This window comes from Microcebus murinus, chromosome 2 (assembly GCF_040939455.1).
Source record: "Microcebus murinus isolate Inina chromosome 2, M.murinus_Inina_mat1.0, whole genome shotgun sequence".
NCBI lineage: Eukaryota > Metazoa > Chordata > Mammalia > Primates > Cheirogaleidae > Microcebus > Microcebus murinus.
This window is the reverse complement of record NC_134105.1, coordinates 13,015,891-13,042,614: the sequence shown is the minus strand read 5'-3', so window position 1 is coordinate 13,042,614 and position 26,724 is coordinate 13,015,891. Positions and strand designations below refer to the sequence as shown.

The window sequence follows — 26,724 nt, the reverse complement described above, 5'->3', positions numbered from 1 at the left end:
TCTTCACAGAGCTGGGACTTGCCCCAGAGCCCACAGGGTCCCCCGGACTGTTTGACAAGTTGAGCTCTCAAGGTGTCCCCAAAGAGGAGCCTCATGCCAGGGCCAGCGGACTTGGGAGAGCAATCGGATGAGGAGAGAGCAAGGCCTGGGGGAGAGGGGGGGTCACAGGTGCACGATTCAGCCTGGGGTCCCAAGCTGGGGGGTTCCTTGGTGAGGTCCAGACCCACCTCCAGGGGAGTGGGACAGGCAGAGGACACTGGGCAGTTTGACCCCAGCCAGGAAGGACCTTGAGGCCGGAGCCCTCCAGTCCCCATGTGGGGACAGACACTCGGTGGGCCTGAGGGAAGGAAGCCCCCCGGGGGCTCCTACTTTGAAGCTTTGAGATTCTTTCATTTCACCAGACAAATCCTGCCTCCCAGCCAAAGTGGCTGTCCCCAAATGCCTTGTAGCCAAGTGTGGCTCTGTGGCACAGAGGCTCCTCTGTCCCCCACGGTGGCAAGGCGGGAGGCCCCATCCTGGGACGCAGTGACCCTGGGGATGCCTCCCTGGCCCCTCAGCACAAGGGGTGGAGCTGGCTTTACCCAATCCCTGAAAAGTGTGTAAATTATTTACGGTGTCGCTGATTTCCTTCACTGACGTCTGTGGCCACATCCATTCTTTTTAGACTATTTTTGCACAGATTGTCACTTAAATCTAACCCTTCAGCTCTCAAGGTACTGCCCCTGGGCCTGCCCACCACCTCTTCTTAGACAGGAAGCCACACGTGACCTGCAAACTAACACCGAATGGTACCAAGGGGGCTTCCTGGCTGAAAGAAAGACACCCCCCCCCCAGCGACTCTTTTGTAAAATGTTGGGAGAGAAAGTTGTCCGGTTGGTTTAGAAGTGGGATTTGGGGGTCTCAGACTGTCACCCTGGAGACAAGAGCCTATCCCACAATGCAACAGACTGGGTGGTCTCTCCGAGCCGAGATTGGAGCTTGTGTGTCTGGCATTTGTCGTGGCCGCGTTCTCTCATCCACCTTTTTATTTTGGGGGGCGCTGCTGTTCCCACTCTGCGCCCACGTGCTCCACCTCCAGAGAGGGCTCAGGATTAAACTGTATCTTCTCTTGCCAGCCCCCTGGTAGCAGGAGGCCTGGGACTGCCCGAATGTCTGGGCAGAAAGGAACCTTTGAACCATTTGAGATCTAGTCCAACTCCCTCATCTCACTGGCAGTCAGGAGGCCCAGACAGGGCAGGGACTGGCCTAGGGTTGCACAGCGAGGGGGTAGCAGAGTTGGGATTGCACTCAGGCCTCTTGACTGCCAGTCCACGGCTCTTTCTAGCAACTGAAACATTGGCTACAGCTTCGAAATTCTCCCCACCAGGCGGAAATGGCCCCGCCTGTCCCTGTCCTCCCCTGCCCCCCAGGCTCCCCCACCTCCTACACGTAATTCGGGTTGTAGCAGAGCACATCGAACTCGAGGTTCTCGTCCCAGTGCCGCAGGAGCACGAACAGCTGGCGGGCAGCGGCCTTGAGCGTGCCCCGGGTGCGGCCCTCGGGCACCTCCTGCTGCTCCAGCCACGAGTTGGCCTTGGCGGCCACCAGCTCCCACTCGGTGAAGTAGGAGGCCGAGCTGTGCTCCAGCCACGCCAGCCCCACCACCGTGGCCCACAGCTTCCCCGCGTGCTCCACTGCCGCCCTCGACTCCGGGCCCGGCCTGCCCTCGGCCAGGGGCTCCGAGGAGGAGAAGCTGTCACAGGCGGAGTGCCGAGACGAGGGTCTGGCGCACAGCTGGGGGCTCGGGGCCTTAGACCCGGCCTGGCGGGTACTGAGGGACGCTCGGTGGCAGGTGAAGGGCGAGGTCCACTTGAGCTTCTCCATGGGGATGTGGATGGCCTCGCAGAAGGCTTGGTTGAGCAGGAAGGCTCCGGAGGCCAGCTGCAGAGACACCTGTGTGTGGGGAAGCCCCTCAGTGGGCCTCAAACGCGTCAGCCCCTGGGCCCCAGGCCATGCACCGTCTGCGTCCACACTGCCACCCCACCCCGGCTGCCTGGGCACTTGGGCTGCCTGGGCCAACTGAGCGTCCCCGTCTTTGTCCCACAGGCACCTCAGACCGACCGCTCTCCAAGCCCACGTTAACGTCTTCACTCCAAACCTGCCTCTCGTCCTGGGCAGGTGGGCCTGGCTCAGCCCCTGGGACTGTCCCCTGCCGTGCAGTGGAGTCAGGCCGCTCTCCTCCCCCACACCCACCGGTGTCCAAATCCCAACAGGTCCGCTGTCTACACTGCCTTGCAAGCCACCATTCGCCTCGTCTCTCTCCCCTGTCCCCACCCCACCCATCTGTCCCGCAGGCGGAGGGATCTCTGTGAGGCACGGAGCATGCACCGTGGGGAGGCCCAGTTCCATGGCTTCAGCGTCTCTTAGAGTGAGTCCAAAGTGTGATTAACAAAGCCCCACATGAGCCAGCCCTGGTTTGTCCTCGGCTCTTACCCCTCAAATCCATTCTCCACCTGACACGCTCTCTCTCTCCTCCATAGCTCCTCACCCTCAGGTCTGGGCGTAGCCATGACCTTCTTCAGGAAGTCATGCTTGATGCCACCCGAGCCTAGCTGGAGCCTGGGTTAGGTGTCCACCCCCTGGACTCCTCTGCTGAACCGGACCTCCCTATCACAGCTCCAAGCATTAGAACTGCCCGGTTCTTTGTCTGGGTCCCATTAGATGCCAAGCACCATAAGAGCAAGGACTGTATTTGTCTAGTTCAAGGTTGTCGCCCCAGGGTCTAGCACTGGGCCTGACTCGAGAAATAGTCATTGAGTGAAGATACACAGTGTTCTGTTGCCCTGGGTATTTGGAAATTCAGAATGACATTGTGCACTTGGGTGTACAGGGACAGGAAATGTACAGTGAAGCTCAAACCGTGTCCCTCCTTCGAGCACTCTCTGTTCCCCAAGACCCGAGGGGCCCCAGCTGTCTCCTTTGCTCCTCAGTTCAGAGAAGCCCACTCTGAACCTTCCCACCCGGCCACACACGCTATAGCATCTGCAGACCCACTTGCTAAACACGGTGCATGTCCCTGAGGTTTTAATTTTACTCACTTGTGAGTCATTTTGAAGCTTATTTTTATGTACAAAATAGACACATAGATGGTGGAGTAGAAAGAAAAATTCCCACAAAATTTTAAGGTGAAGACAGCAAATTGCAAGGAATTTTTGTGATTTGGTGCTGGCTTCTAGCAAAATCCTTGGACCCCTGGGCGGGGGAGATGCATGCAAACTCCCTCTGCCCTGCTGGCTACTTGGGTGGGAAGCTCTGGGAAGCTGCAGAACGTGGGGATCTGAGCTCCCAGACAGGTCTTCTGAGGAGGTGGAGGGGTGGGCGGGGGGTGGCAGGGACGCCCTGCCAGTTAGTAGGGTGGCAGTGGGGTGGGCCTGGGGTCGGGCACTCACCAGCGGTATGTAGTCGAAGCTCTGGCTCCCCGAGGCGGGCTCTGGAGCTCTGATCAGCGGCTTGTTCAGGAAGCCCTTGGCCGCCCGTGTCAGCAGCCTGGACTTGTTGAGCTTCAGCCTGTGCAGGTGGAGTGGGGGGTCCCTGGTCATCCCGCCTCCTAGTGCCCACCCAGAAGCTGCTGCAAGTCAGGGCCAGAAGGCGTTCAACAGACGGCCTCCTCCCGACTCCTTGCCTGACAGCTGGGGAAATGGAGGCCTGGGGAGAGGGGCAGACACCTGCCCCAGGTCACTCAGAGAGTTAGCAGCTGCCAGGACTAGGAGCAGGCCAGTGTTCATTCACGCCCTCTTTTGATGTCGTATTCTCGCCCAGGCCAGTGGTCAGAGAGGGTTGTGTGCCAGCCCTCCCAGGGGATCTGCACTTGAACAGGGGCCAGGGAGGTGTAGGAGGTGGTCTATAAGGGGAAGATGGCAGGCAGTGTGAGACCTGGGAGACAGTGACAGCTCTGGGTGGAGGGGCCTTCTTAGCACCTGTCTAAATGTCAGGCTGGACCTGCCCTTGGCCTTCCAAGTGAGTTATTCCCCCAGGAGAGTGAGTGCACCCTCATGGGAAGTCCCACTTACCTGGAGCTAAAGAGAGTCTCTGAGGCCTTCTCGGAAGAAAGGGTATTGGTGGCCAGACTGCACAGGGGACCTGGAAAGCCACAGAAGGACAGAGTTGAGGCTGGACACATGACCCTATCCAACTGCTCACTGCCCAGCTGGAGAAATAGAGGCCTAGAGAGGGGCAGGGGCCTGACTATAGCCCCGTCCCTAGCGACCCAAGCCAGCCATTAGGGTGCAGGGGGGTTTCTGTCTCAGTGGTATGGGAGGGGTGGAATACGTGTGTCCACATGGAAACACTGGCCTCCAAGTTTCCTTGGTAGGTGGCCCCTGGCATCTTCTGGGAGGTTACTTGTGAGGGGGGCAGTGACAGCTCACATCAACTCCCTTGTTCCCAAATGCAGACATCGAGTTGACCTCCCCAGCACATTCCTGGAGGACCCTGGGCAGAGTGGGGGGTACGGTCGACCCTCAGCTGGAATCAGAAGGCCTGACTCCAGGCCCAGCCCTCTCACTGACATACTGTGTAACCTTGCAAGTCACTTCACCTGTTCAAGCCTCAGTTTCCTCATCTTTATTTATCTTATTTTTAAAAAAGTTGTTTTGTTAGAAATGGGGTCTTGCTCTGTTGTCCAGGCTAGAGTGTAGTAGTGCAATCATAGCTCACTGCAACCTCCAACTCCTGGGCTCAGGCAATCCTCCTGCCTCAGCTTTCCGAGTAGCTGGGATTACAGGCATGCACTCTCACACCTGGCTGAATTTTTTATTTTTTTTTTTTTTGTAGAGACAGGGGTCTCACTTATTGACCAGGCTGGTCTTGAATTCTTGGCCTCAAGTGATCCTTCTGCATCAGCCTCCCACAATGCCTCATCTTTAAATTGGGGATAATCCGACTCATCTCACATAGGGCTGTTTTGAGGAATCAACACAGTCTTGGGACATGTTGGTACTGGGACACTCTCCTGGCCCAGGACCAATCACAACCGCCCTCCTGATTAAGGAGAGGCAGCGCCCACTGCCCACTCACCTTTGGGAGCAGTGTGCTTCTCCCGGCTGAGGGACATGGTCTGGTTCAAGGGCACGGCAGAGGCCGTCTCCACATCTAGGGCGGAGGAGCCAGTGAGCCGCGACCCCTCCCGGCCCCCCCTTCCTCACCCCTTGTCCCCAGGGACAGTGCTGGTCTAGTTCACAGTGCCCGAGTGTGGGCTGGGGAGCAAGGTCAGGGTTTCAACCCTGGCACGGATGGCCTTTATCTTCCAAAATATAACCATTGCACCACCATGAGGTCAGACCTGCTGGGGTTCAAATCCCGATTCCCGCATTGGCCAGCCATGGGGTCTTGGCAAAGTTACTTCTTAAATTCTGATTGCAAATCGGGCATCATGGTACCTATCTCACAGTGTTGCTGTAAGGATGAAATTTAAGCCCTGAGGCTACAGACAGGCAGGGGAGCAGAAGCGGTCAGGGGCCTTAGGGTGGGGGTCAGGGGTTGAGGGTCAGGGGTGGGGGAGGGGTGTGCCTCTCCTCACCAGGTCTGTGCCTCGCTGGGGAGGGGCTCATGCCAGCTCTCCAGAATGCACCAGAATACAGCACTGACTCAGAGCTGAATGCAGCTGTGAACCTCAGTTACCCCATCTGTAAAATGGGGATACTAATCACATGTTCTTTGTTCAGAACTCAGAACCAAGGTGATTATTTTTATGACTACTCTTCCGAGGGCCAGAGGGTGATGGGGCAGTCTACTATAAGGGAGTAGTCCAAATTCTAGAAAAAGCTTTATGTGCAAATATGCTCAGCAAAGCCCCTGCCCCCTGCCATGAGACCATTAGCTCTGTGAGGGCCCAGATGGGGCTCCACTCGTGGCCGCAGCACCCAGCACGAGAGTGCCCTAGGGACCGAACGACTGAATGACTGAGGCAACCACAAGGCAGATAGGAGGGCGGCTAACCTCATGGACTCTGGGCCAAACGAGTCTGGGTTCAAACCTTGGCTGTGTGACCCTGAGGAAGTCACTTAACCTCTCTGAGTGTCCCCATCTCTTAATGGGAAACATAAAAAGAAGTCTCTCAAGATGGTCGTGATGAGTCGCAGACAATTTGAACAGTGCCCGGCATATGGAAAAGTCTCCGTGTTAGCCACCGTCTTCCTCAGGGAGGGAGAGGCTTGGGTAGAATGAGAGTTCAGAAGTCAGAGACAGGGGCACGAGTCAGAGGACAACTGGAAGGAAGGGGTCTGTGATGTGACGGGAGCCGTGGGCCACCAAGAGCTAAGCCACAGAGAAAGGAAAGGGTAGACCGGGAGTTTCCTGTCCACTGGTGGCTCAGCTTGGCTCGGGCGGAGCTGGTTCCCCTGGCTCTTGGAGCCAAAGGGATCAAGAAGGAATCAGAAGCCTTAATCCTGAAGAGCTCCTCTGCTTCTTCACTCGCTCACACAGTGCTCTCGTTTTCTAACCCATCGACATCTGTGAGCAGGTTCTGGTACCTTGAGTGACAAATTCTAACGGTCTGGGTAGCTGGGCTAGCGGCCGGGTGGGACTCCCGATGTCCTCTCCATGCACGGCGGAAGGCAGGAGATCCTGCCGTGCATGTGAGGGAATCAGGAAAGGGGTTAGGACTAGTGCAGTAGTTAGGCTGTCTTTAGAGACAGAAAGGCACGCATCTATGCAGGACACACAGGGTCAAAGCCATCCTGTGAAAGAGCGCAAGGTCGGGCTCTCCAGGGAGCCGCGCTGCAGGCACAGCGAAATCAGGAGAGCTCAAAGGAAGCTGTTGGGATTCCTGAAAGAAACAGATGGTGGGACCCAAACAGATGGAACTGCATCTTTGCTCTTCGTTTTTTTTTTTTTTTTTTTTCTCCTTATTAGATTTCCTGGCAGTTGGTGCCTGGGAGGACTCAGAGGCTGGAGGCAGGGGACAGCCACTGGGTCAGGGACCTCGAAAGGGCAGGGAGGCGGTGCTGCTCTCTGGCAGACAGAGCTGTGTCAGCGGTGTGCTGGGGCCACCCTGAGCCCCTCGTCTGCAGGCCTGGCTGTGCCCTGGCCCTGCTAAGTCCAGAGCGCAGACTCAGCGAGAGGCCTCTGGGGCCTCGGGCGTGAGGGTGCCGCAACGCCAGGGGCCCAGGCTTCTGAACGTGCTCTTACTTAGGGTCTGGAATTTGCCGTCTCCAGCTGCCGAGTCCTCTCTGAGCGTGATCTGGGTCCGTCCGAGGCCAGCAGAGGTGTCCCTCCACTGCCGGGTCAGTGCCCGGGTGTTGACCATCCGCAGTGCGACACCTGCACGGAGGACAAGGAGGAAGGGCAGTTGGGTACAAATGTGCCGGTCCTCCCCTCTTCCCCAAGGCTGGCAGGACCGATTCTGGCTTCGGTCTTTCCGAAAGGCAGGAAGGAATTCATTGTGCAAGGTAAGACCACGAGATTTAGAGTGAGAAAGACTGGGCTTTGAGCCCCAGCCCCGTCTCTGGCCAGCTGCATGGGGTGCTAACCTCTCTGTACCACAGCGTCCTTACCCGGAAAGTGGGGATAATAGCACCTGCCTTGCCAGGTAGACACTGCTGCTCATAGAATGTTCAGGAAGGAGCAATGGTTTCTAGTTAGTTGAAAGGCTGCTTTTCTCAGAAAGCGTTTGCTTTCCTTCTCTCTGTCCAGTACCTCAGAAACCCACGTGCCAGGCCCCCGTCCCACAGGGCAGACCCCTGAAGTCCCAGGGTATCACCAACAGGTGGTAGATGGAAGAGAGATGAAGTTACAGCACCCTAAAGTATGTTTTAGGGAACCCCACTTTCAGAGAACATTAGTTTTTAAGTTATTCCTTAAAGAAGATAAAGTTATCTTGGGAAACAAGTTTTGAAGAGGCTGCATACTATAGTACATTGTCTGAACACCTTGATGTATATTAACAGACTAAAGGCTCTGAGAAGTTCTGCAGTGAAGCGAAGAAGGCTTTTGAGCTTTATTTAATCCAGTGTTTCCTAAATGTATTTCCTAATTTGGTATTTTCTATTTTTATGATGCATGGCACGACATCAGACTGGGTTCTAGTTTCTTGGAACTCACTTGAGCAAGTGCAAATCTAGATCTTAGGGTGCTTTGGGGCTTGGGTTGAGATATGGGCAGGTCCTCAACTTCTTAGGCGGTGGCCGCAGGTGCTGGCAGGCTGGTCGGAGATGGGTGGGAGATGGGAGGGACAGTCGTCTTGGCAATGTGAATAATGAAACCAGCCACTGAAGCAATGGCCTGGGTAGAGTGGCTGCTACATTGCTTGAAATGACAGCAATTGAGGGGGATAGGATGGGAAGTTGATCATTCTGGGACCACGGATAAGAAAAGGTGGCAGGAGGAATGAGGAAGGTCATGTTTTATTCCCAACACGATTCTATTTGGAGGTCTGCTAAAAAATAAAAAGGGAACCACGAAGGAAAGAAAAAAATGTAATTTAGAAACAAAAAGCATGAAAGTTCATAAACATGAACTACAAAAAAAATTAATGAAATGGTCCAAGAGAGATTCTTTTCTCACCTATCAGACTGGCAGAGTTGAGAAAGGTAAACAATATTCAGTATTGGGGCGGATAGACATCAGAATAAACTTTGGGGCGGGTGGCGGCAGTTTGACAATATATATCCCAATTTTATATATGCATACCCTTGACATTGCAATGCTACTTCTAAGAGTTAATTAATCCCAAGGAGATAACCAGACAGACACACAAAGATGTTCTTAGCAGTATAATTTGCAGTAACCAAATGGAGAATACACTAAATGTCTAAATAGGCTAAAAAGGTTGTGATATATCTTTTTTTTTTTTTTAAATGTCACAATATTATGGGGGCATAAATGTTTGGTTACATAAATTGCTTTTGTACCACTTGAGTCAAAGTTGTGTGTCCATCCCCCAGATACTGTGCACTGTACCCATTAGGTGTGGGGAGGTATCTAAGAGCCAGTAGGGATGAGTAGGAGAGAACTCATCCTTTGGGGCCAGGACACTGGGATTCAAAGCCTGACTCTGCCCCTCACTGCTGTGTGACCTCACAAAAGTCACTTAACCCCCCTGTTTCCCATCTGCAAAATGGGGGTAATAATGGTATCGGTTTTGCAGAGCTGTTTTGAGGATTAGTTGATTTAAAATATATACAAGATGTTTTGGAACCCTTTCTCATTGGCCATCATGATGACACCAGCTCCCTGCGGTGGAGCGGGCTGTGACTACAAAAATGAGGACACAGATTTACCTAACGGAGAGACACTCTCCATACCCATATTTTGTAAACTATAGCGCATATCGGTATGGTCCAATTCACGTACAATGATCTGACTTTTGATTTCTCTACACCTAGATGGAAGAGAGAACTCTGGAAGGATGGTCACGCCAAAGAGGTAAGTAGTGCTCCTTCCTGGATGGCTGTCAGTTTTATATATTTTGTATCTTTCTATTTTTTGGAATTTTCTACAATAAGCAGGTATCATTGTCCCAGCTGGAGAAATGCAATAAAGACATTTTCATTGGTGGGAAAAAGGGAGTGGGATGATCTCACAGCCTCTGCAGAGCGCGTGCCCCCACCTCATGGTGACCAGAACATCCGCTGGGGGCCTTGCTGCTTCCAGGCCTTGCCTCGCACCCTTCCTGCAGGTGTGTGATCCTCTGTATCTCAGCCACCTCCCTCTGTCCCTCAGGAGTGCCGGAGCCCCCGTACCTGCCTTACCGGAGTTGGGGTACTCCACCACGGTGGGCAGGTACCGGCTCTTGCTCATGTCCACGGGCACGAAGGCTGTGTATTTGCTGATGACGTTGCAGGCCTTGCTGGTGTGCACTGCATTCACCTGGTAGCGGCGGTTGGGCCCTGTGAAGCGAGAAGCTGGGGTCACTGTTTGGACCCAGAAAATCTTCCCTGACACGGAAGCTCTGGAAGCTAAAAGGAGGGTCCAGTGAGTGGTCCCCATCTTTGGGATTAAATAAGCCCTAAAAAAAGGGGTTGCTAGTGTGCTAATTAAAGACATTTTTTTAAAAAAACCACCATCATTTCACAAAATAAAGGGTATTTTAATGTAAAAATATAAGACATTATCTTAGAATAAAAGCTACTTCCCTTAAATAACTGTAGTGTTATTTTTAAAAAACCCACCCACTATGTTTTCTGTATTTTATATTTTAATTTTGCAGATGTCCAATGGGAACTTTGCCCTAGGACTTTGTAGGTCCCCTGCCTGGTGGGTGGGGACCACTATCTGACCCATTTAACTGTTGGGAAGATTGAACATCAGAGAGGGAGAGTGGTGAGCCCAGGGTCACGCAGAGAGTGAGTAACAGGCCTGAGATGGGGACTCAGGATGGCCTGACCTGAAAGCCCAAGCCCTTTGCACTGAACGGGTGACTGGCTGGCCGCCTCCAGGGGGGCCTGGGTGAGGAGCCCGGGACATGAAGGGTGGACAAGCACTTTGTAAATTGTAAGGTGAGGACCTCGCAGGAAGAACAAAAGTAACACATACGGTACAAAAATGCAAATAGAATATAAACAACATAATGTTATTATATAAATACAGCATAAGCCTATAACAAAGAAGTAACATAACCGTTCTCTATTCATATCCCCATTCTCCGAGCTGCTCCAGCAAGATCCCACCAGCGGCTTTCTCAGCGAAGTCTGCCCCAATTCCTGGACTAAATTAGCTCCCCCACCATCCGTGTTATGCAATCTCTTGGATCCCTGTATTTCTTTTTAACAGCACTTAGGGCAAATGCACTCAATTAATTATTTGTGTAATTGATTAATGCTGGCTTCCCTGCTAGTCTGAGTCAAGCACGCATGAGTAAGGATCACAGGAGAGCTTTGTTCACTGGGGGGGGGGGGGGGTGTGCGTGTGTGTCTGTGTGTCTCGGATCCACAAGGCCCAGCGCGGGCCTGGCCCCCCGCTGGTCCCAATGAGTAGAAGGCATTGATGAGTGCGGGGACGGACGGGAGGGGGGTTGGGCTGTCGCCCTTATTCTATCTCCGAAGCACTACAGGGGCGCTACAGGGGAGAAGCGTTGGGGAGTGAGGGGAGTGGGGGGCCCACGGGAGAGGGGAAGGAGGCAAGAACAGATCTCCGGGTGCGGGCGGAAAGGGTGGAGGGGCCCGACTGCAGAAAAGGGGCACCAGGCTGTGGGTGGGGGGAGGGGCGGCACCTGCAGGCGGCGGGAGTGGGTGGAGCAGGGGCCGTGGCAGGTGGCTGGAGCCAGGCGAGGGGTCAGGGTGAGGACTGAGCTGGGGCGCTGAGCGAACGGGGAGGGGGCGGGGTCTAGGGCAAGTGGGCGGGGACGGGGCGGGGCTGTGGGGAGGGGCGTCCCGAGCCGCCCGAGGGGAGGGTGCGGGGCGCGGGCCGTGGCGCTCACCTTGCTCGATGTCGTCCTCGCGTTCCGCCAGCTGCTCGAAGTCGCGGATGATGGCGCGGGCCGCCAGGTGGTGGAAGGTCTCGCTCCACAGGTCGGCGTCGCGCCGCTCCGGGCCGGGGGGCCCCAGCTCGAAGCTCACCTCCCACTGCACGGGTTGGCTGTCGCGCAGGCCTCTGACCAGCGCCTTGCCCAGCACCGGGCCTGGCGTGGCGGGCCTGCCGGGGCTGGCCCACTCCTCGGCCTCGGCCAGGGGCTCCCAGTCCGAGGACGTCTCGGTCTCGAAGGCGGAGGGGTGACAGGACGGCTCTGCGGGCGGAGGCGAGGGGGCCGGGCGCTGACCTGGGGACAGACACCCCTAAGCAAGTACAGTCCCCTCTTCCTCCCCGGGGAACAGACGACTCCTTTCTTAGGACAGCTGGGGTGGCATGGGCTTGTCCCCAAGAGAGGGGCAGAGCCACCTCCCAGGAAGCCAGTACCTGAGGGAGCCAGATAGGTTGGGATGAACTTGGGCAGCAGGATGGAGCTGCAGCCTCACAGGCCACTCAAGGGCTGGGAGGTGACTGGGGAAGCTGGATTGGCCAGGTCCTCAGGGAGGGGTGGGCCACAGCAGACCCCCAAGGACGCAGACACAGGCTTTTACCTCTGGGCCTGTCATCTGAAGTCGGCCACAACCAAGGATTCCTCCCTGACCCTGCGGTCACTTACCCAGGTTCACAGGGCTGCGGCTGTCTGAGGCAGGCTTCGGGCTGGACCCGGGGTCCAGCTCCCTCATGGGGCTCCAGACCAGGGACTCCTGGCCCGAGGGTTGGAAGAGCTGGCAGCCTTGGGGAAGCAGAGAGGGCCTGCGGGCCCCTGGGCCTCGGAGTTTGGGTCCCTTGCTCAGGTCCTGGCCACCGTTCAGCAAGGGCTAGGGATGGAAGAGGAGAGCCCTGGTGTTTGGACCCTCCTTCCTCCTGCCCCTGCCACAGCTCTTTCCTCCTGGGCACTGCCCCTCCAGAGCCCAGGGGCACCTGACCCAGTCTCCGTTGCCCATGAGAAACATCAGCGAGAGTAATCTCAAACCATGGATAAACCCCAAACCACGGAAAACCATGGAAAATCACACACCATGGATTATAGAATAAACCTGCTTTTTTGGTTTTTTTGTGGGTTTTTTTGCTATAAAGTTTAAAACTTTTTTTGTGTGTGGTTAAAATTATCAACCTTTTTCCTTATGTCTTTCCATATGTCATGCTTAAAAGGTCTTTCTCATGCAAAAAATATTCTAGAATTTTTGTAATTTCATTTTTGTTTGTGTGTTTAAATCTTTGATTCACATGAAATTTATTTTGGTGTAAGGAGATAGGAACGAGCTTTTCCTTGATTTTCCAAATGCAGTTTATCCATTGATTCCCTACAGTTTCTTGGTTTCCCACTTTTATCCCAACAAAACTTTCATGTACATTTGGTTATATTTATGGACTTCCTCTTTTGTTGATTTTATCTATTCTTGTGCTGGTACAAACAGACACCAAAAGGCAAGGGATAAACTGAAAAATGTATTAGCAACATGCATGACAAAGATCATTTTCAAGAAAATGCTTTCACAAATCACTGAGGGTAAAAGATACACTTAGTAGAACAATGGGTTAAGGGCATTTGGAGGCAGTTTATAGCAAAAGTATCCCATAAACTCATGAAAACATGCTCAGCCTCACAAAAAATTTGAGCAATGTAAATTAAAACAAGTTATGGGTTTTTTTATCTTACAGATTGGCAAATACTTAAAATTTTGATGACACTCAGTGTGCCCAATGGGGAGACAGAATTTCTTGTGGGTTATCAGTGGGAGTGTAAAACTGGTACACATTTGTGGGACAACAATTTAGCAATGTGCTATCTAGTAACAATTAAAATGCACAAACCCATTTGATCCTGCAATGCCACTTTTTGGAATTGGATCCTATGGAAATACACAATGGTGCAAATATCTATATGCAAGTACCGTATATAAGTTTACAGTATTATTTGCAAAAATCTGGAAACTATGTAAGTATCTATCAGTAGATGTTGACAAATAAGCTATGGTACATCCATGCAGTAGAACACCACACAACGCTGAAAAGAAAGATAGATTTCTTCACATCAAATGGGAAGATAAAACTTCCAAATGTCCAAGATAAAACTTATTTTTAAAAAGTAAATTGTGACTGTTCTATATCTTAATTGTGGTAAATACATGACTATATGCATTTGTCAGATCTCATAGAACTGTTCAACAAAAAAGTAGTTTTACTATAAATAAAAAAGTGAATTAAAAAGACATTTGAAAAGTAAGTTGGAGAGCAGTTTGTATATGCGATTATTAAAATATATCTGTGTGTTGTGTATGTGTGCGTATTTCTGTGTGTGTGTAGTATTTCTGGAAGAGAACACTCAAAACCAAGTGAATCTGGGCATGGGAAGGAGGACTTTTATTTGCACTTTATACCCAACTGAAGGTTGGTTTTTATTTCAAACTCTGAGTAGTTCTTACTTTTGTAATTGAAGACTATTAAGTTAGTTAAAAATGAATCTCAAGCCTCTGGGACCACACACATACCCTGGTAGGGGGAGGGGATGAGGGGGAGGGAATGAGGCCTACTAGGTGGAATTTTTAAGGCCACCAGTTAACCATGGAGGCTTTTTCATCCCTATCAAGTATTTGTTGGGAGAGGGGACGTGCCTCCCCTACCTCTTAGATCAGAGGTCCTAGGGGTTGTGCAAGGATGTGGGAGAGAAAGGGGACCGTCACCCCCAGGATGGCCTCAGTGAGCGTTGGTACCCAGCCAGGGCTGCTGCTGGATCCGTAACACCCCCCACCCCAATCAAAGAGTAAGGCTCCCCCATTCCTACCACACCATCACCACCACACCGGGTCAGAGAGAGAAACTGAAGCTGCTAAGGTTTCCATGGCAACAGATGTGTCTAAGCTCCAGCCAGCCCTTTACCCAGCCAGAGGCTGTAGGGAGAGAGAGACAGAGTGTGTGTACTTGTGTGTGTGTGTGTGTGTGTGTGTGTGTGTGTGTGTGTTTTGTGTGCAAATGTGTTGGGGAGCATCAGATTGGGGGAAAAGCCAGGCAGAAGAGAGGGCAATAAGTGAGCGGGGATGGGTCTGAAGAGCTGAGGAACACGCAGGAGAGAAGTAAAGGGGGCCAGCCTGCCCAGAGCTCCCACCAAGTAGAGCTGCCACCAAAGGACACCTACTGTGCACCAGGTGCTGGGCCAGGCACTTCATCTCTTATCAGCCAACGCCTGGAAGAGTCCTCCACTTAGAGTTGGCTCCCAATAAATATCTGTGGAGGGAGGGCAGCTCCATCATCTCATAAGCTATCCTCCCCATTGCGTAGGTGGGGCAGTTGGGGCTCAGAAAGTTGAGTGACATGTTTGAAGAGCAGACTCAGCCTGGCTGCAAGGCCAAGGCCTTCCGGTTGCACCAAGTGGTCCCTGCTGAGCACAGAGAAGGGCCCTCAGGGACAAGGTGGCAGTGGCCTTGCCCTTGGGGACTGGGCCTATGCGTATGTGGAAGGAAGCAGGGAGGGTGGGGGGGGTGGCTGGGAGTGTGAAGGGGCATAGCCAGGGGAGAGGGAAAAAGGTGCTTTCATGGAACCACAGACTTATAATGACAAATCCGCATAAACCCATTCTTAAGAAAATGGGTTAAACCACAATTTGGTTTAGGACAGTGGTTCTCAGCCAGGTCATTCCCCTCCCCCACCCCAGGCTATTTGGTGGTGTCTGTAGACATGTTTTGTTGTCATGACTGGAGGTGTCATGACACTGGCTTCGAGTGGGCAGAGCCCAGGGACATTGCCAAACATTCTAAAATGCACAGGACACCCCTACCCCCATAACAAAGAATGACTATGTCAATAGAGCTGAGGCTGAGAGACCCTGGTCTAGCACGACAGTGGGTGGCACTCTCTCCCTCTGAAATTCTCTCTGCCCTAGGGAAATGTGCAACCCCTGGGGCTTGTCGGAGGTGCAGTGTGATAGAGGAGGAAGCCAGGGCTTTTTGAAGAGAGAGTGTCCTGGGTTGCAGTCCCCTGACTGGCTGTGTGACCCTGGATAAGCCACTTTACCTCTCTGGCCCTCAGTTTCCACCAAGTCAGGGTGGCTGGCCCCCAGACTCTCTCCTCTCCTGGGGGTACTGCAAAATCAACTGAGAGTAGATGCTCCTTGTCAGCTGGGACGTGCTGTGTGCTGGGAATGAGTGAGCTCGCTGCCTAGTGGGTGTCATGATTAGCAAGGTGTCGTCGGGGGGTGAGGCAGATGAAGGCCCAGAAAAGTGAAGAGCAGAGGCTCACTCAGCAGCTAAGCTGTGCGCAGGCCCGTCCTGTGGCTGAAGCAGGAGACTCAGCTCTCCCAGCCCGTGGCCTCCCCCAGCTCCCGCCCAACCTGCCCTGCTCGGGTACCTGCAAATCGGGCTGCCACCGCTGCACGTCCGGGCTGGTCTGGTTGGTGAGGTCCTGCAGCCTGGCTTTCCGCAGCGGGTATCTTCTGGCAGCCACCGTGGGGTAGCTGGCCATGGTGGCCCTTGGGCAGGGCTTGTTGTGGTTGGTGATCTGGTTGGTGCTGTACGCCCTCCGTCTCCGGGAGGAGTGCAGATCTGGACAGAGGTAGAGATAGGGGAACCATGGGGGTGGGACAGAGGGGAAAGAGAGGGGCTTGCATGCTTCTTTCCTGCTTGCCCATGAGCAGGTGCCTCACCGGGCCTCCACAGCCTTGCCTGATCTGGCCCTGATCGATCTCCCAGATACTCTCCCTTCTGCTCCCTTTTAAATGAACAATGTGCTGCAAACACACTAGATGAGCAACAGCTGTATCATATACGTGCTTTCTAAGGGGCACACCTCCACACCTTTGCTCAGGCAGTTCCTGCTGCCTGGACCCTCCTCTCTATTCTTACTTCTAAGAACGTGACCCCTTGTTAAGTCTTTGTTTATGTCCTCTAGTTCTACAGTCCCCAACCCCTGGGCCATGGACTGGTACTGGTCTGTGGCCTGTTAGGAACTGGGCTGCACAGCAGGAGGTGAGTGGTGGGTGAGGGAGAGAAGCTTCATCTGTATTTATAGCTGCTCCTCATCGCTCGCATCACTGCATAAGCTCCGCCTCCTGTCAGATTATTGGCGGCATTAGATTCTCATGGGAGCCTGAACCCTGCTGTGAACTGCGCATGCGAGGGATCTAGGTTGAGGCTCCTTGTGAGGCTCTAATGCCTGATGATCCGAGGTGGAGCTGGGGCGGTGATGCGAGCACTGGGGAGCAGCTGCAAATACAGATTATCATTAGCAGAGAGGTCTGACTGCACAATAAATGTAATGTACTGGAATCATCCTGAAACCATCCTCCCCCACCCTGGTCCATGGAAAAACTGTCTTCCATGAAACTGGTCCCTGGTGCTAAAAAGGTTGGGGACCACTGCTCTAGTGGCTGTACTTGTCTCTCCTGGGATCTCCACGTCTGTTGCATTTTCCAGTGGCCGCTGTCACTCTGCTTTCTATCAGAGTTAGGGCCAGGCATCTCTCTGTCACTAGATGGAGAGCTCTTTAGGCCAGGTGATATGTTTGAGTCATCTTTGCTTTCCACATTGTGCGCTCAGTCCCTATCCTTAGTGGGAAATCAATAAATACCCTTTGAATGGAAACTAACAGCATAAAGACGCTTTGTAGTCAGATAGGTCCAGACTCTTAATCTGCACTGTACCTCTTTTGAGCTCTATGACCTTAGCCAAGTTGCTTAAATTCTCTAAGCCTCAGTTTCCTCATCTGTGAAATGAGTATAACAGTCTCCACCTCTATAGCAGCTAACTGGCCAATGAGATGGTTTTAAAAAGAGCTTAGCATGTAGCAAGTGCTCAATATAAGGTAGTAATCATTATGGTTTCCCTGCAGAAAGAGCAGCAGACCAACCAGGAGTGGTGATGGAGTCTCTACTGACTGGCCGGGCATCTTTGGCCTGCCCCAAGTTGAAGGGTGCTTCCAAGTTCTTGGCACAGTCTCCACTGTCCGGCCCAAGTCCCTCATCCTGAGAGTGGTAGAAGACGGAGCTGCTGGACTCCTGAGAGTGCTGCATGCTGTAGCGTCGCCTCTTGTCCTGGAGGGAGGGAGAGGAAAGAGGGCCAGGAATAAGGCTGGGTGCCAGGAAGGACTTCTCGGGACAGCAAGGGGTGTGAACACAGGTGGCGGAGGTTCCATCTCAGAAGAACCTGCAGACTAGGAAAGCTGTTTGTTTGCCTAGGGAATTTTGGAAAAGTTCCTTTCAAAAGACGGTAAATGGAATTATCTTTTCATATCACTCATGTTGTTTATATTTTCTATTATTGACCTCATTCTTTAAAAGCTTTTAAAAATAATGTAATTCTAAATGCCACTCCTGTCTCCAAATAGCCCAAATTATAAATAACAAAATGAGCCATCTGTTTTTTTTTCTTCCTTTCTCCACGATATATATATATATATATATATCACATGTCTTTTGGTGGTCTTTGTTTTATAAAAAGTGGACCATACTACTTACATTTATTGGTATCTTGAGTTTTGCATTTAAAATCTTTTGGAAATTCTTTTCCAACCATTATCTTTAACATTCAACTGCATAATATTCCATCGTCCCTTGTTGTTAAGCATTCACTTTATGGCCACTTATTTTTGCCACTATAAAAAATGCTACAGTAAGTCCTTGGACATGAACGCATGGCATCACTTTTATTACTTTTTTGTTTGTGTTTTTTTATTTCAAAATATTAAGGGGGTGTAAATGTTTTTGTTACATGGATACCTTGCATAATGCTTAAGTCGGGGCTTTAGTGTATCAGTCATCACTTTCATTTCGATGGGTTAGATTTCTAGGAGTGGGATTTCTGGGTTGAAACGTTTATGTATTTCTAATTTCGTTAGATTGCATTGCAGAGGGCTGTGGCAAGTTATACTTACACCAAGAGCATATGAAGGCCCTCTTTCCCCAATACCCCTACCAGGAGGAGGGAAGACTTGGCTACGCTCAGGTAAGAAAAGGAGAATGGATTTGGTGATTTGCTGAGTCCCTTCTGGCGGTAGGTCTGTTGATGAGCTGGTGCCTTCCAGACCTCCCAGGAGGGCCCGGGCTGTGTAAAAATTGGGCCAGCATTTTGTTCAGATTTTTGTCCCTGCAGTTGAACACTCTGCTCTCTGTAACACAGTAACCGTTACCCTGATCATGGTTCTTAAGAAATTCTGTAACATTCAAACATCTGGAAATTTCACATAAAGTTCCAATTTCTCTTCAAAAATTGGAAACACATTTAACACAGGGCCCACGTTCCTGCATTGCAACAGTTTGTTAGAGCTGGGTAGGGGCTGCCCAATTTACAGAGTGTCTGTGCTTTGCGGTTTGCCATATTCCTCACCACTCCTTATTGCCTCTCCAACTACGAGCTCATTGACAACTGCTATCTAACTAACATGGCACTTGCCCCTTTTATTTTTACACCAAGTCCATTTCACTCATTTCATACCTGCTTAATCCCTCTAGGCATTGAGTTTGAGACTCTTTTTAAAAAACAAAACAAGATGCGATATCCTTTAAGTGGGAGTGGGGAGACTCACTAAAGAGGGAAGATGGATGAGGAAACAGCCTCTTAGGCAATCGCCTGCCTTTTAGCATGCCTTCCACCTCCCTTTGAGGAATTCTTTGCCTTTATCCCACTTCTGCCACCACATGTAAAGGAATTATCCACGTAAATAAATAAAACGCAAACTCATCTAAGGAGATATGAGCTGACTAGAGTGTTTGGGGAAAGCAACCTGTGTGCAGTTGTTCTGGAACCGAAGTGTGCATCATATCACCTAGGGGAGATTATGCACAATGCAGATTTATGGGACTTCCCCTTGGGGATCCTTATTCAGTAGAGATGGGTTGGGGCTAGGGCTCTGCATTTTAAACGAGTTTTGCAATTGGTTCTACTGCAGGGGCTCTTGAGAATCACACTTTGAGATGGTGGCATCTACCTAACCAGGGTCACCAATACTGAATGCCCATGGCCTGGCAACTGTAAACCCACAACTGGATAAACTATACCCACAACTCTAAACCCAGTTCTAACTAGTTCCTAGCTGCATGAATAGTCTTTCCAGCGAAGGATGGTTTGTGGGCTTGGGTTCTAGAACCCCATTGGCCCCTGGAATTTCTAGGATACTTACAGATCTGGGACTGGAGACGTACAAGGAGGCATCACACACAATGCCATACCCCACCAACCGTTCTCCAGGGAAGAGGGAGCTGGTGCTGACAGGTGAGATCAGGACCTCAGTTGTCTCAGGGAAGATCCACTCCACAGTCACGTCGCTCAGCACTGGGGCCATGGCCTTCTTCAAGGACTTGACCATCTGTTGGGCAGGGTCAGAACACAGTTTGTGGGGAGGGTTGTGTGAACATGCGAGTAGTGTGAAGACTATGCAAGTGTGAACTTGTGAGGGGGTGTGAGCAGGGAGGAAGGGACAACAGGCCTTGGGTGGCTTGCCCAGCAGCCTCTGAGCTTCTTAGACTCCTAGGATGTCAGAGTTGGAAAGGATCCTTGCTGTCATCTTTCCTAAGCTTATCATTTTATAAATGAGAAAATCTGAGGCTCAAAGTAAGGCTGTAATTAGCCCAAGGGAGGGTACACAGAAGGTTTGTGTCAAAGCACGGACCGGATAATGATCTCAAGAAAGTTAATTTGCCTCTCTGGGCCTCAGTTTCCCCTTTTGTTAAAGTGGGAGCATATAGCTGGAGGATTATCTGAGATACTGGATTTGAAGAATCTGCCATGCAGTTGGTTTTCAGTGAATGGCAGCCATGGTTTAGCATCACTTAGGCTGATTTCTTTAGGCACCCTAAACTGCAAATCTGGAAAAAATGATCTGGGGATTGAGGCAGTCATAGAGGTGAGCTCTCAAATCTTCCTTCAGGAAAGACCATGCCTTTTTGCTGCAAGAAATGCAGTTTGGTGACAGCTTCCAGATGCAGTGTCCTGGCTTTTGAGCCACGACCACACCTCTCCCTGAAATCCCCAAGCCAATGACTCAGCAAGTGGGGACACTGGCCCTGGCCATTTCAGCCCAGTGCAGACTCTCTAGCGGGCAATCCTTGCTCCGCAGCTCCATACTGGGTTGGCTGAGACCTTGCCTGAGCAGGGCATCACAGTCCCAGCTTTCCCTGCCAAGTGCTGCACGCCTCCTTTTCCTTTCCCAGGTGTTGGACCACCTCGGGCCTCAAGAGCTTTCCTTCCTGCTACCTCCTCTTCTGTCTTTTACAGACACAATTCTCAATAGACCTCTTCACTCCTAACCCTAGCTCTGCCTGCTTCCCGGACTGACAAAGGGGTTTCCTAAGGGTTGGATTATTTGTGCCAAATGTGCAGGAAATGGAAGGAAGACTACAGTCTCCTTTATTTCTGGACACTTTAGATTCTTCCGAGCCTCCATTTGTCATCATCAGAAATGTGGCCAGGAATGACCCCAAACACGGCTCCATGTCTATACAGGCGATTAATCCTTAAAGGGCCTCAATCCTGTCTGGCCAGTGGATGGAGCGTGTGACCCAGTGGCTGGGGTCAGGGCACCTAGCATCCTGGAATGACTCCAAGAGTTGCCTGCCCTGTGGTCTCCGCTTCTCTGGTTCTCACTGGGGTGCAGCGTGGCTCAGAGAAGAGCTCAGATATGGGGTGAAATCCCAGCTCCACTACTGAGGTGCCATAGGGCAGATCTGGGCCTTTGAGGATCCAGTACCAGAAGAGATTGGGGGGCCCTGCACCTACCTTGGGTTGCAGCCGCTCCCCCTCCACCAGGAACTCAGCATTGCCCTTGGACACAGATGCCAACCCTTTCACCAGTCTGTGGCAGACGTTGGGTCCAATTCCAAAGCTATAGTACCTGGGGGAAGGGGAGGAGAGAGGCTGCACTTCCCACCCTCTCTGCATCTTTGCCCCCAGGGGAGAAGGGACAGAGAGTGATCCAGCAGAGCTACCTCGGAGCTGGCCCTGTCTTTAGGCAGAGGACGAGGAAGAAGGAGGAAGGCCACTCATATATATACACAGACCACCCACAACTCCCCCAGCGTGGAGTCCAAGCTGCCTCTTCCCGGGCTGCTCTATGGGAGCCGGCACAGAGGTGTGGGCTGCTCGGCCCTCTGAACTTCCGAGGGGGAAAAGGTGAACTCTGAACTCAGCCTACACCATCCTAGAAGCAAAGCGCTACGGGAGTTGTGGGTCCTGTCCTCTCCCTCTGGCACTTTGCACTGTTGCTCTGGCTCTGGTGCCCCCAGCCCCAGGGTTACTAAGCCCAGACCCCCGCCTGGGCCGACCTGGTGGAGAAGGCGTGGTTTCGCGCCAGCTCCAGCACCTTCCCCGTGTTGTTGACGGCGCCGTCCGTGATCAGGAAGACCAGCCGCGGGTGGCCTTGGTGCACGGGCTGCCGGATGATCCACTTGAGAGGGGAGAGGATGTTGGTGCCGCCCATGTCAGCCCGCATCCTCTGGATGTTGTCACAGGCCATGGCCAAGCTCTCCTGCAGGGAAGAATGAGAGGCAGGGCAGATGGTGCCCAGGGTCACCGTATGACACCGAGACTCTCAGCCACCAGACGATGAGCCCTTAGTTTCCCTAGATCTTTGTTCAGCTGCTGGAGTTGACTTATGCTCCCAATGTGTCATCCCTGCCCCATCCACAGCAAGAATAGGTGGCCACTTATTTGATGAAATCTTGCCCCCAAACACCCCTACCAATGCTGGAATCACTGCCAATGGGGTCTACTGACTTAATGAACCCTCTGGGTTCCTCTTTAAAAACATAAACACCCCTAGAAAAGGGCAGCATGTTAAGTCCCTACTTTCTCAGCACAAATGAGGTTTCCGTTTCTGATGAGGGAGGCAGGAGTGGGGTGGGGAGGACACAGGGCTAGGAATTTGAAGAGTCCTGCCCCTGACTCTGGCACCAGCTCCCTGTGATACTCTGGGGACAGCATTTTCCTAATCTGGGATTCAGATTTCCTCCCTCCTGGACCAACTCCGTGGAGCCCAACTGGCCAAGGACTGTTGGCACCAGGTGGATGTCACTCGGCAAGAGTAGATTCCCACTGGATGCAGTGACCTGCTGCTGCTGGCTCGGAAACAGGCTCTTTCAACATTCGCACTTGGAGGGGACTTAAAAGTCACCGGGTAGATCAAAAGTCTTTAGATGCATATGTAGCTTTTGAACCAGCAAGGCTAGGAACTAATCCCAAGGGAATAATTAAAGATGCTACAAAGATGACAAATCAGAAAAAAAAATGGAAACAACTCAAATGCCTGACTGTTTTGTTAAATAAGCCCCAATCTATCTGTGTAGTGAAATACTAAGCAACCATTAAAATTATGTTACAGATTAGTAGTTACTGGCATGGAAGGACGTTCATGATAGACTGTTATGTTAGAAAAGTAGGTTACAGCGCAGTGTGGAAGGCTTAATCCTATTTTTATTGAAGATGTGTGTAAATGCATAGAACAAGTTCTGGAGGGATTTATACCAAGCTCTTAACGGTGTCTTTCCCTTTTTTTTTCTGACGGATGTAATCATGTGAGATTTAAAAAAAAATTCTTTTTGGTTATCTAGATTTAAAAATATGGGACAATCAATATATATTATTCTTAACAAAAAAATTTTTTTAGGCCAGGTGCAGTGGCTCATGTCTGTAATCCCAGCACTTTGGGAGGGAGAGGTGGGAGTATCGCTTGAGGTATGGAGTTTGAGACCAGCCTGGGCAACATGGTGAGACCCCATCTCTAAAAAAAAAAATTAGCTGGGTGTGGGAGCATGCACCTGTAGTCCCAGCTACCACAGGACTGAGCAGGAAGATCTGAGCAGGAAGATCACTTGAGCCCAGGAGTTTGAGGCTGCAGTGAGCTATGGCTGTACCACTGCACTCTAGCCTATCTGACAGAGCAAGACCCTGTCTCAAAAAAAATTTTTTTTTCTTAAGAGATGAGGCTTTATTAGGTTGCCCAGTGATTCTCAAGTCCAGCCTCCCAAGTAGCTGGGACTACAGGTGCACACAGCATGTATTATTCATGTATTTGAAAAACTCATAAAATTACTTTTAGTTGAAAAGGGTCCCATATGTCTGCCTTCCCTCCCTCTCTCCCCTCCTTCCTCCCTCCCTCTTCTTATATTTGGGAAGGTGCTCCAATTTTGAACGTGCTGCGGGGTCACAGCCCTCTGGCTTCACGCTGTAGTTGAGTCTGGTGAGTACTGTTCCTACCCACTTCCAAACCTGCTCAGAACCTGTTCACTCCCACCCCTGACCATTCACTGCCTCAGCTCAGCCTGTGTGGACCCCTTGTGCTGGTGAGACGGGCTTCAGTGAGTGGCAGGCCTAGGCCATGTCCTCTCTCTGTACCCCATCTCTGCGCACACACCGACTTTGCCCAAAATATTGTTTTATTTTGGAGGTGGGGGGGCGTCAGGAGGCTGAGATGTGAGCGCACTGCAGAAACATACATAGCTTCCCTTTACTTCTCTACCCCGGGTGTGTTCTGGGCTCTCTGCGGGCGGGCAGCTTCTGAGGCCAGCCCCAGGGTTGCCTCTTCTTGCCTTTTCCCTCCTTTCTTCTGTCCCCCAACTCCCGCCACCCTCCTGGTCCCAGCCTTGCCGCCTTACCTCACTGTAGATCTGGCTGGAAGAAAAGAGGGTCTTAAATGTGGATCCAAATCCGATGACATTGAAGAGGCAGGATGGCATGAGGCTCTTAAGAGCCACCAGCATGGCATCCTGGCAGAGGAGAAAGGGATTTTTCAGGATTCAGGGAGGAGTTATGGCCACTCTGCCACCACGCACCAGCGTCCCCTCCCCAGCCCAGGAGCAGCCTCCAGACAGGCCTTTCGCCCCTCCGTGTGCACCCGACACCTCCTTCCCTTCACATCGAGAAACGTGCTGAGGCTGAGCGAGGCTGGACCGAAGCCATCCTCATGAAACTTCCCAGCCAAGCAGCAGGTCTGACTTCTCAAAGCCATTCTCGTATGGCTGGTCAGTTACATGTCACTGCTTGCTGGCCCTGAGATGTGGAGGACATGGGGTACCCACTCCCTTCTTCCAAAGCAAAATTGACATCTAAGGGAAGAAGGTGGCCTGGTCCTGGTCACGCTCCTGTGGGCGGCTTGTGGACTTCCCCCAGAGCCTTCTGCATCAGACTCAACCTAGATGCCATTTACTAGGGACAAGTCCTAAGGGACAGTCTCTTTGGATCACATGTGTCGAGTGCATAGGATGTATTTTACATGCATTCCCTCACTAACCTTCACAGTAGCCCTTTGAGGAAGGCACACTATCACCCCCACTTTACAGAAGAGAAGACTGAGGCACAGAGAGGGGCAGTGACTTGTTGGTGAGTATCCAGACAATGAATAGTGGAGTCAGGACTCAAACACATTTGCCTCCAAAGTCTGTGAGTATTAAAAAGTCTTAACCTATGTAACTGTGTATTGCCGGAAGATCTTGACAAAGCTATATTGAAAAAATAATAACAATGAGGGAGGTGGAGGTGATGGTAGAGCAAAAATTATCATAAAGCCGATACAAGGCAATGATAAATATCAAGCAATTTCTATGTGCCAAGCATTGTTCTAGACACTTTATATCAGTTATCTCATTTACTCTTTATAACTTGTGTTATAGCATAGTGGTTAAGAAGATACGCTTTGAAGTTAAATGTACAATACTACCCATACCATTACTAACTTGACATTGGGCTAGGGATGTCACCCCTCTGAGCCTCAGCCTGGCACATAGTAAGCACTCAGTAAATGCTTATTATTACCAATCTAATGAGACACATTAATATTAACACCCCAATTTTACAGGTGAGGAAACTGAGGCTCAGGAGAGTTAAAGAAATCGCCCTGGATCACAAAACCCAAGACTAATGACTGAGGCTTTCAAAACGTAGCTCTGAGATCTCTAGTCATGTCGGCTCTGCCATGGCAGAGGAATGAAGGTCTCCCCCTAACCCCCATATCATTTATTGATGGTCCTGCAGGGATCAGAGCATGGCTTCAGGGAAACAAAATAGGAAGAAACAGCTGTAAGTGGCTTCTGGCAACTTCCACACCATACAGCCTTCTAGGATCCACATACCAGCACCCCTCTCCCACCCCTCTCTGCGAACATTAACATTAAACCGTAACGTTAACGTTCTCTCTGCCTCTACTCATTGCTGGTGTTGATACATTTAGTTTCTCTACAAAAGAAGTCAATATCTGCTTATTTTTTCATTAGCCACTAATGCATATATTCCTGCTTGCAGGAGACTGTGCTGATTCAAACAGATTATCTCTGCTCACACCTATTAGAATTTTTAAAGCCATGTTTTTGGCAGCGAGTGGCAGCTGAAGAATGAGACCAGCTGCAGGAAATTAAATTGGCTGAACTTTCCCCCTTTGGCATGTGCTGTTTGGATTCCTAGTCTCTCCCTCCTCACTGAGCCTAATTTTTCCTAAAACTTCCACCCAGTGGGTCGTAATCAATGACCCAAGCAACCTCCAGTGGCTTCATTGTTAGTGGGGAGGGGGCTGTGTGGCCTGAGTGATTTCTGTGCCTTTCTCTAATAGGGTCGTGTTTAGCAGAATGGATTGCCCCGGTGCAAAGCCATTTATGGAGGAATGACCTTGTGAAGCTCAGTGACCTTAACTGGAGAAGAGCAGGAGAGGCTTCAAGGGGACTGAGAGGAGAGCCAGAGAAAGTTATCATCAGAGAATTCTGGAATACAAAGGCTCCAAAGGGGTTTAGTAGGAAGTGGATTTCCACTCATAAGCCAACTCTGTTTAACTGGTAGTAAATGCCTCTGACACTGGAACAAGAAAGCTAGAAACTGAGTCCAGGCTCTGCATGGAGAAGCATGTCATGATCAGTTATCGATGCCTGCTTGGGCTTGGGAGAGGGGAGCAGAGGGAGATGGGACATATGTTTGCCCTGCCTGAAATAATCCTTCCTTCTCATTTTAAATAAAGGACAAATGAAGCCTGGAGTTAAGATTCAACTTATCCTTTGGGGGATGGTCACGCTTGAAGCTCTGACTTGAGGGGGGAGGAGGGGCATGGGCAATATACGTAACCTTAACATTTGTACCCCCATAATATGCTGAAATAAATTTTTTAAAAAAGATTCAACTTGTCCACAGCCACATAGAAAGTCAGTGGCAGAATCGATCCTGGAACCCAGATGTTGCTCTTTGTACGATGCCATGCAGCAGAAATGACAAAATCAGAGAAGAGAGCTTTTCTTAGTGGAAGAATATATATAATTCCTCATAAGCAATGTAAAGAAAA

At 51.2% G+C, this 26,724-nt stretch overlaps 1 protein-coding gene across 4 annotated transcripts in view; it reads right to left on the bottom strand.

Annotated features, from left to right (window-relative positions):
• Nucleotides 1-1,011: 1,011 nt before the first annotated feature.
• Nucleotides 1,012-26,724, bottom strand: part of VWA5B1 (von Willebrand factor A domain containing 5B1) — a 45,968-nt gene continuing 20,255 nt past the window's right edge. Inside the window, exons 9-21 of one of the 4 annotated variants that reach the window (XM_020281189.2) lie at nucleotides 24,062-24,172; nucleotides 21,734-21,936; nucleotides 21,189-21,303; nucleotides 19,594-19,779; nucleotides 17,326-17,509; nucleotides 15,829-16,022; nucleotides 12,101-12,302; nucleotides 11,396-11,734; nucleotides 9,720-9,866; nucleotides 7,168-7,299; nucleotides 4,050-4,119; nucleotides 3,429-3,546; nucleotides 1,012-1,932 (exon numbers count right to left, since the gene is read on the bottom strand). In XM_020281189.2, the coding sequence (XP_020136778.2) occupies nucleotides 1,423-1,932; nucleotides 3,429-3,546; nucleotides 4,050-4,119; nucleotides 7,168-7,299; nucleotides 9,720-9,866; nucleotides 11,396-11,734; nucleotides 12,101-12,302; nucleotides 15,829-16,022; nucleotides 17,326-17,509; nucleotides 19,594-19,779; nucleotides 21,189-21,303; nucleotides 21,734-21,936; nucleotides 24,062-24,172 (2,511 nt within the window). In that variant the 3' untranslated portion in view covers nucleotides 1,012-1,422. The remainder of the gene's footprint in view (nucleotides 1,933-3,428; nucleotides 3,547-4,049; nucleotides 4,120-7,167; nucleotides 7,300-9,719; nucleotides 9,867-11,395; nucleotides 11,735-12,100; nucleotides 12,303-15,828; nucleotides 16,023-17,325; nucleotides 17,510-19,593; nucleotides 19,780-21,188; nucleotides 21,304-21,733; nucleotides 21,937-24,061; nucleotides 24,173-26,724) is intronic. The other 3 variants (XM_075994617.1, XM_075994620.1, XM_075994624.1) reach the window with 3 other exon arrangements.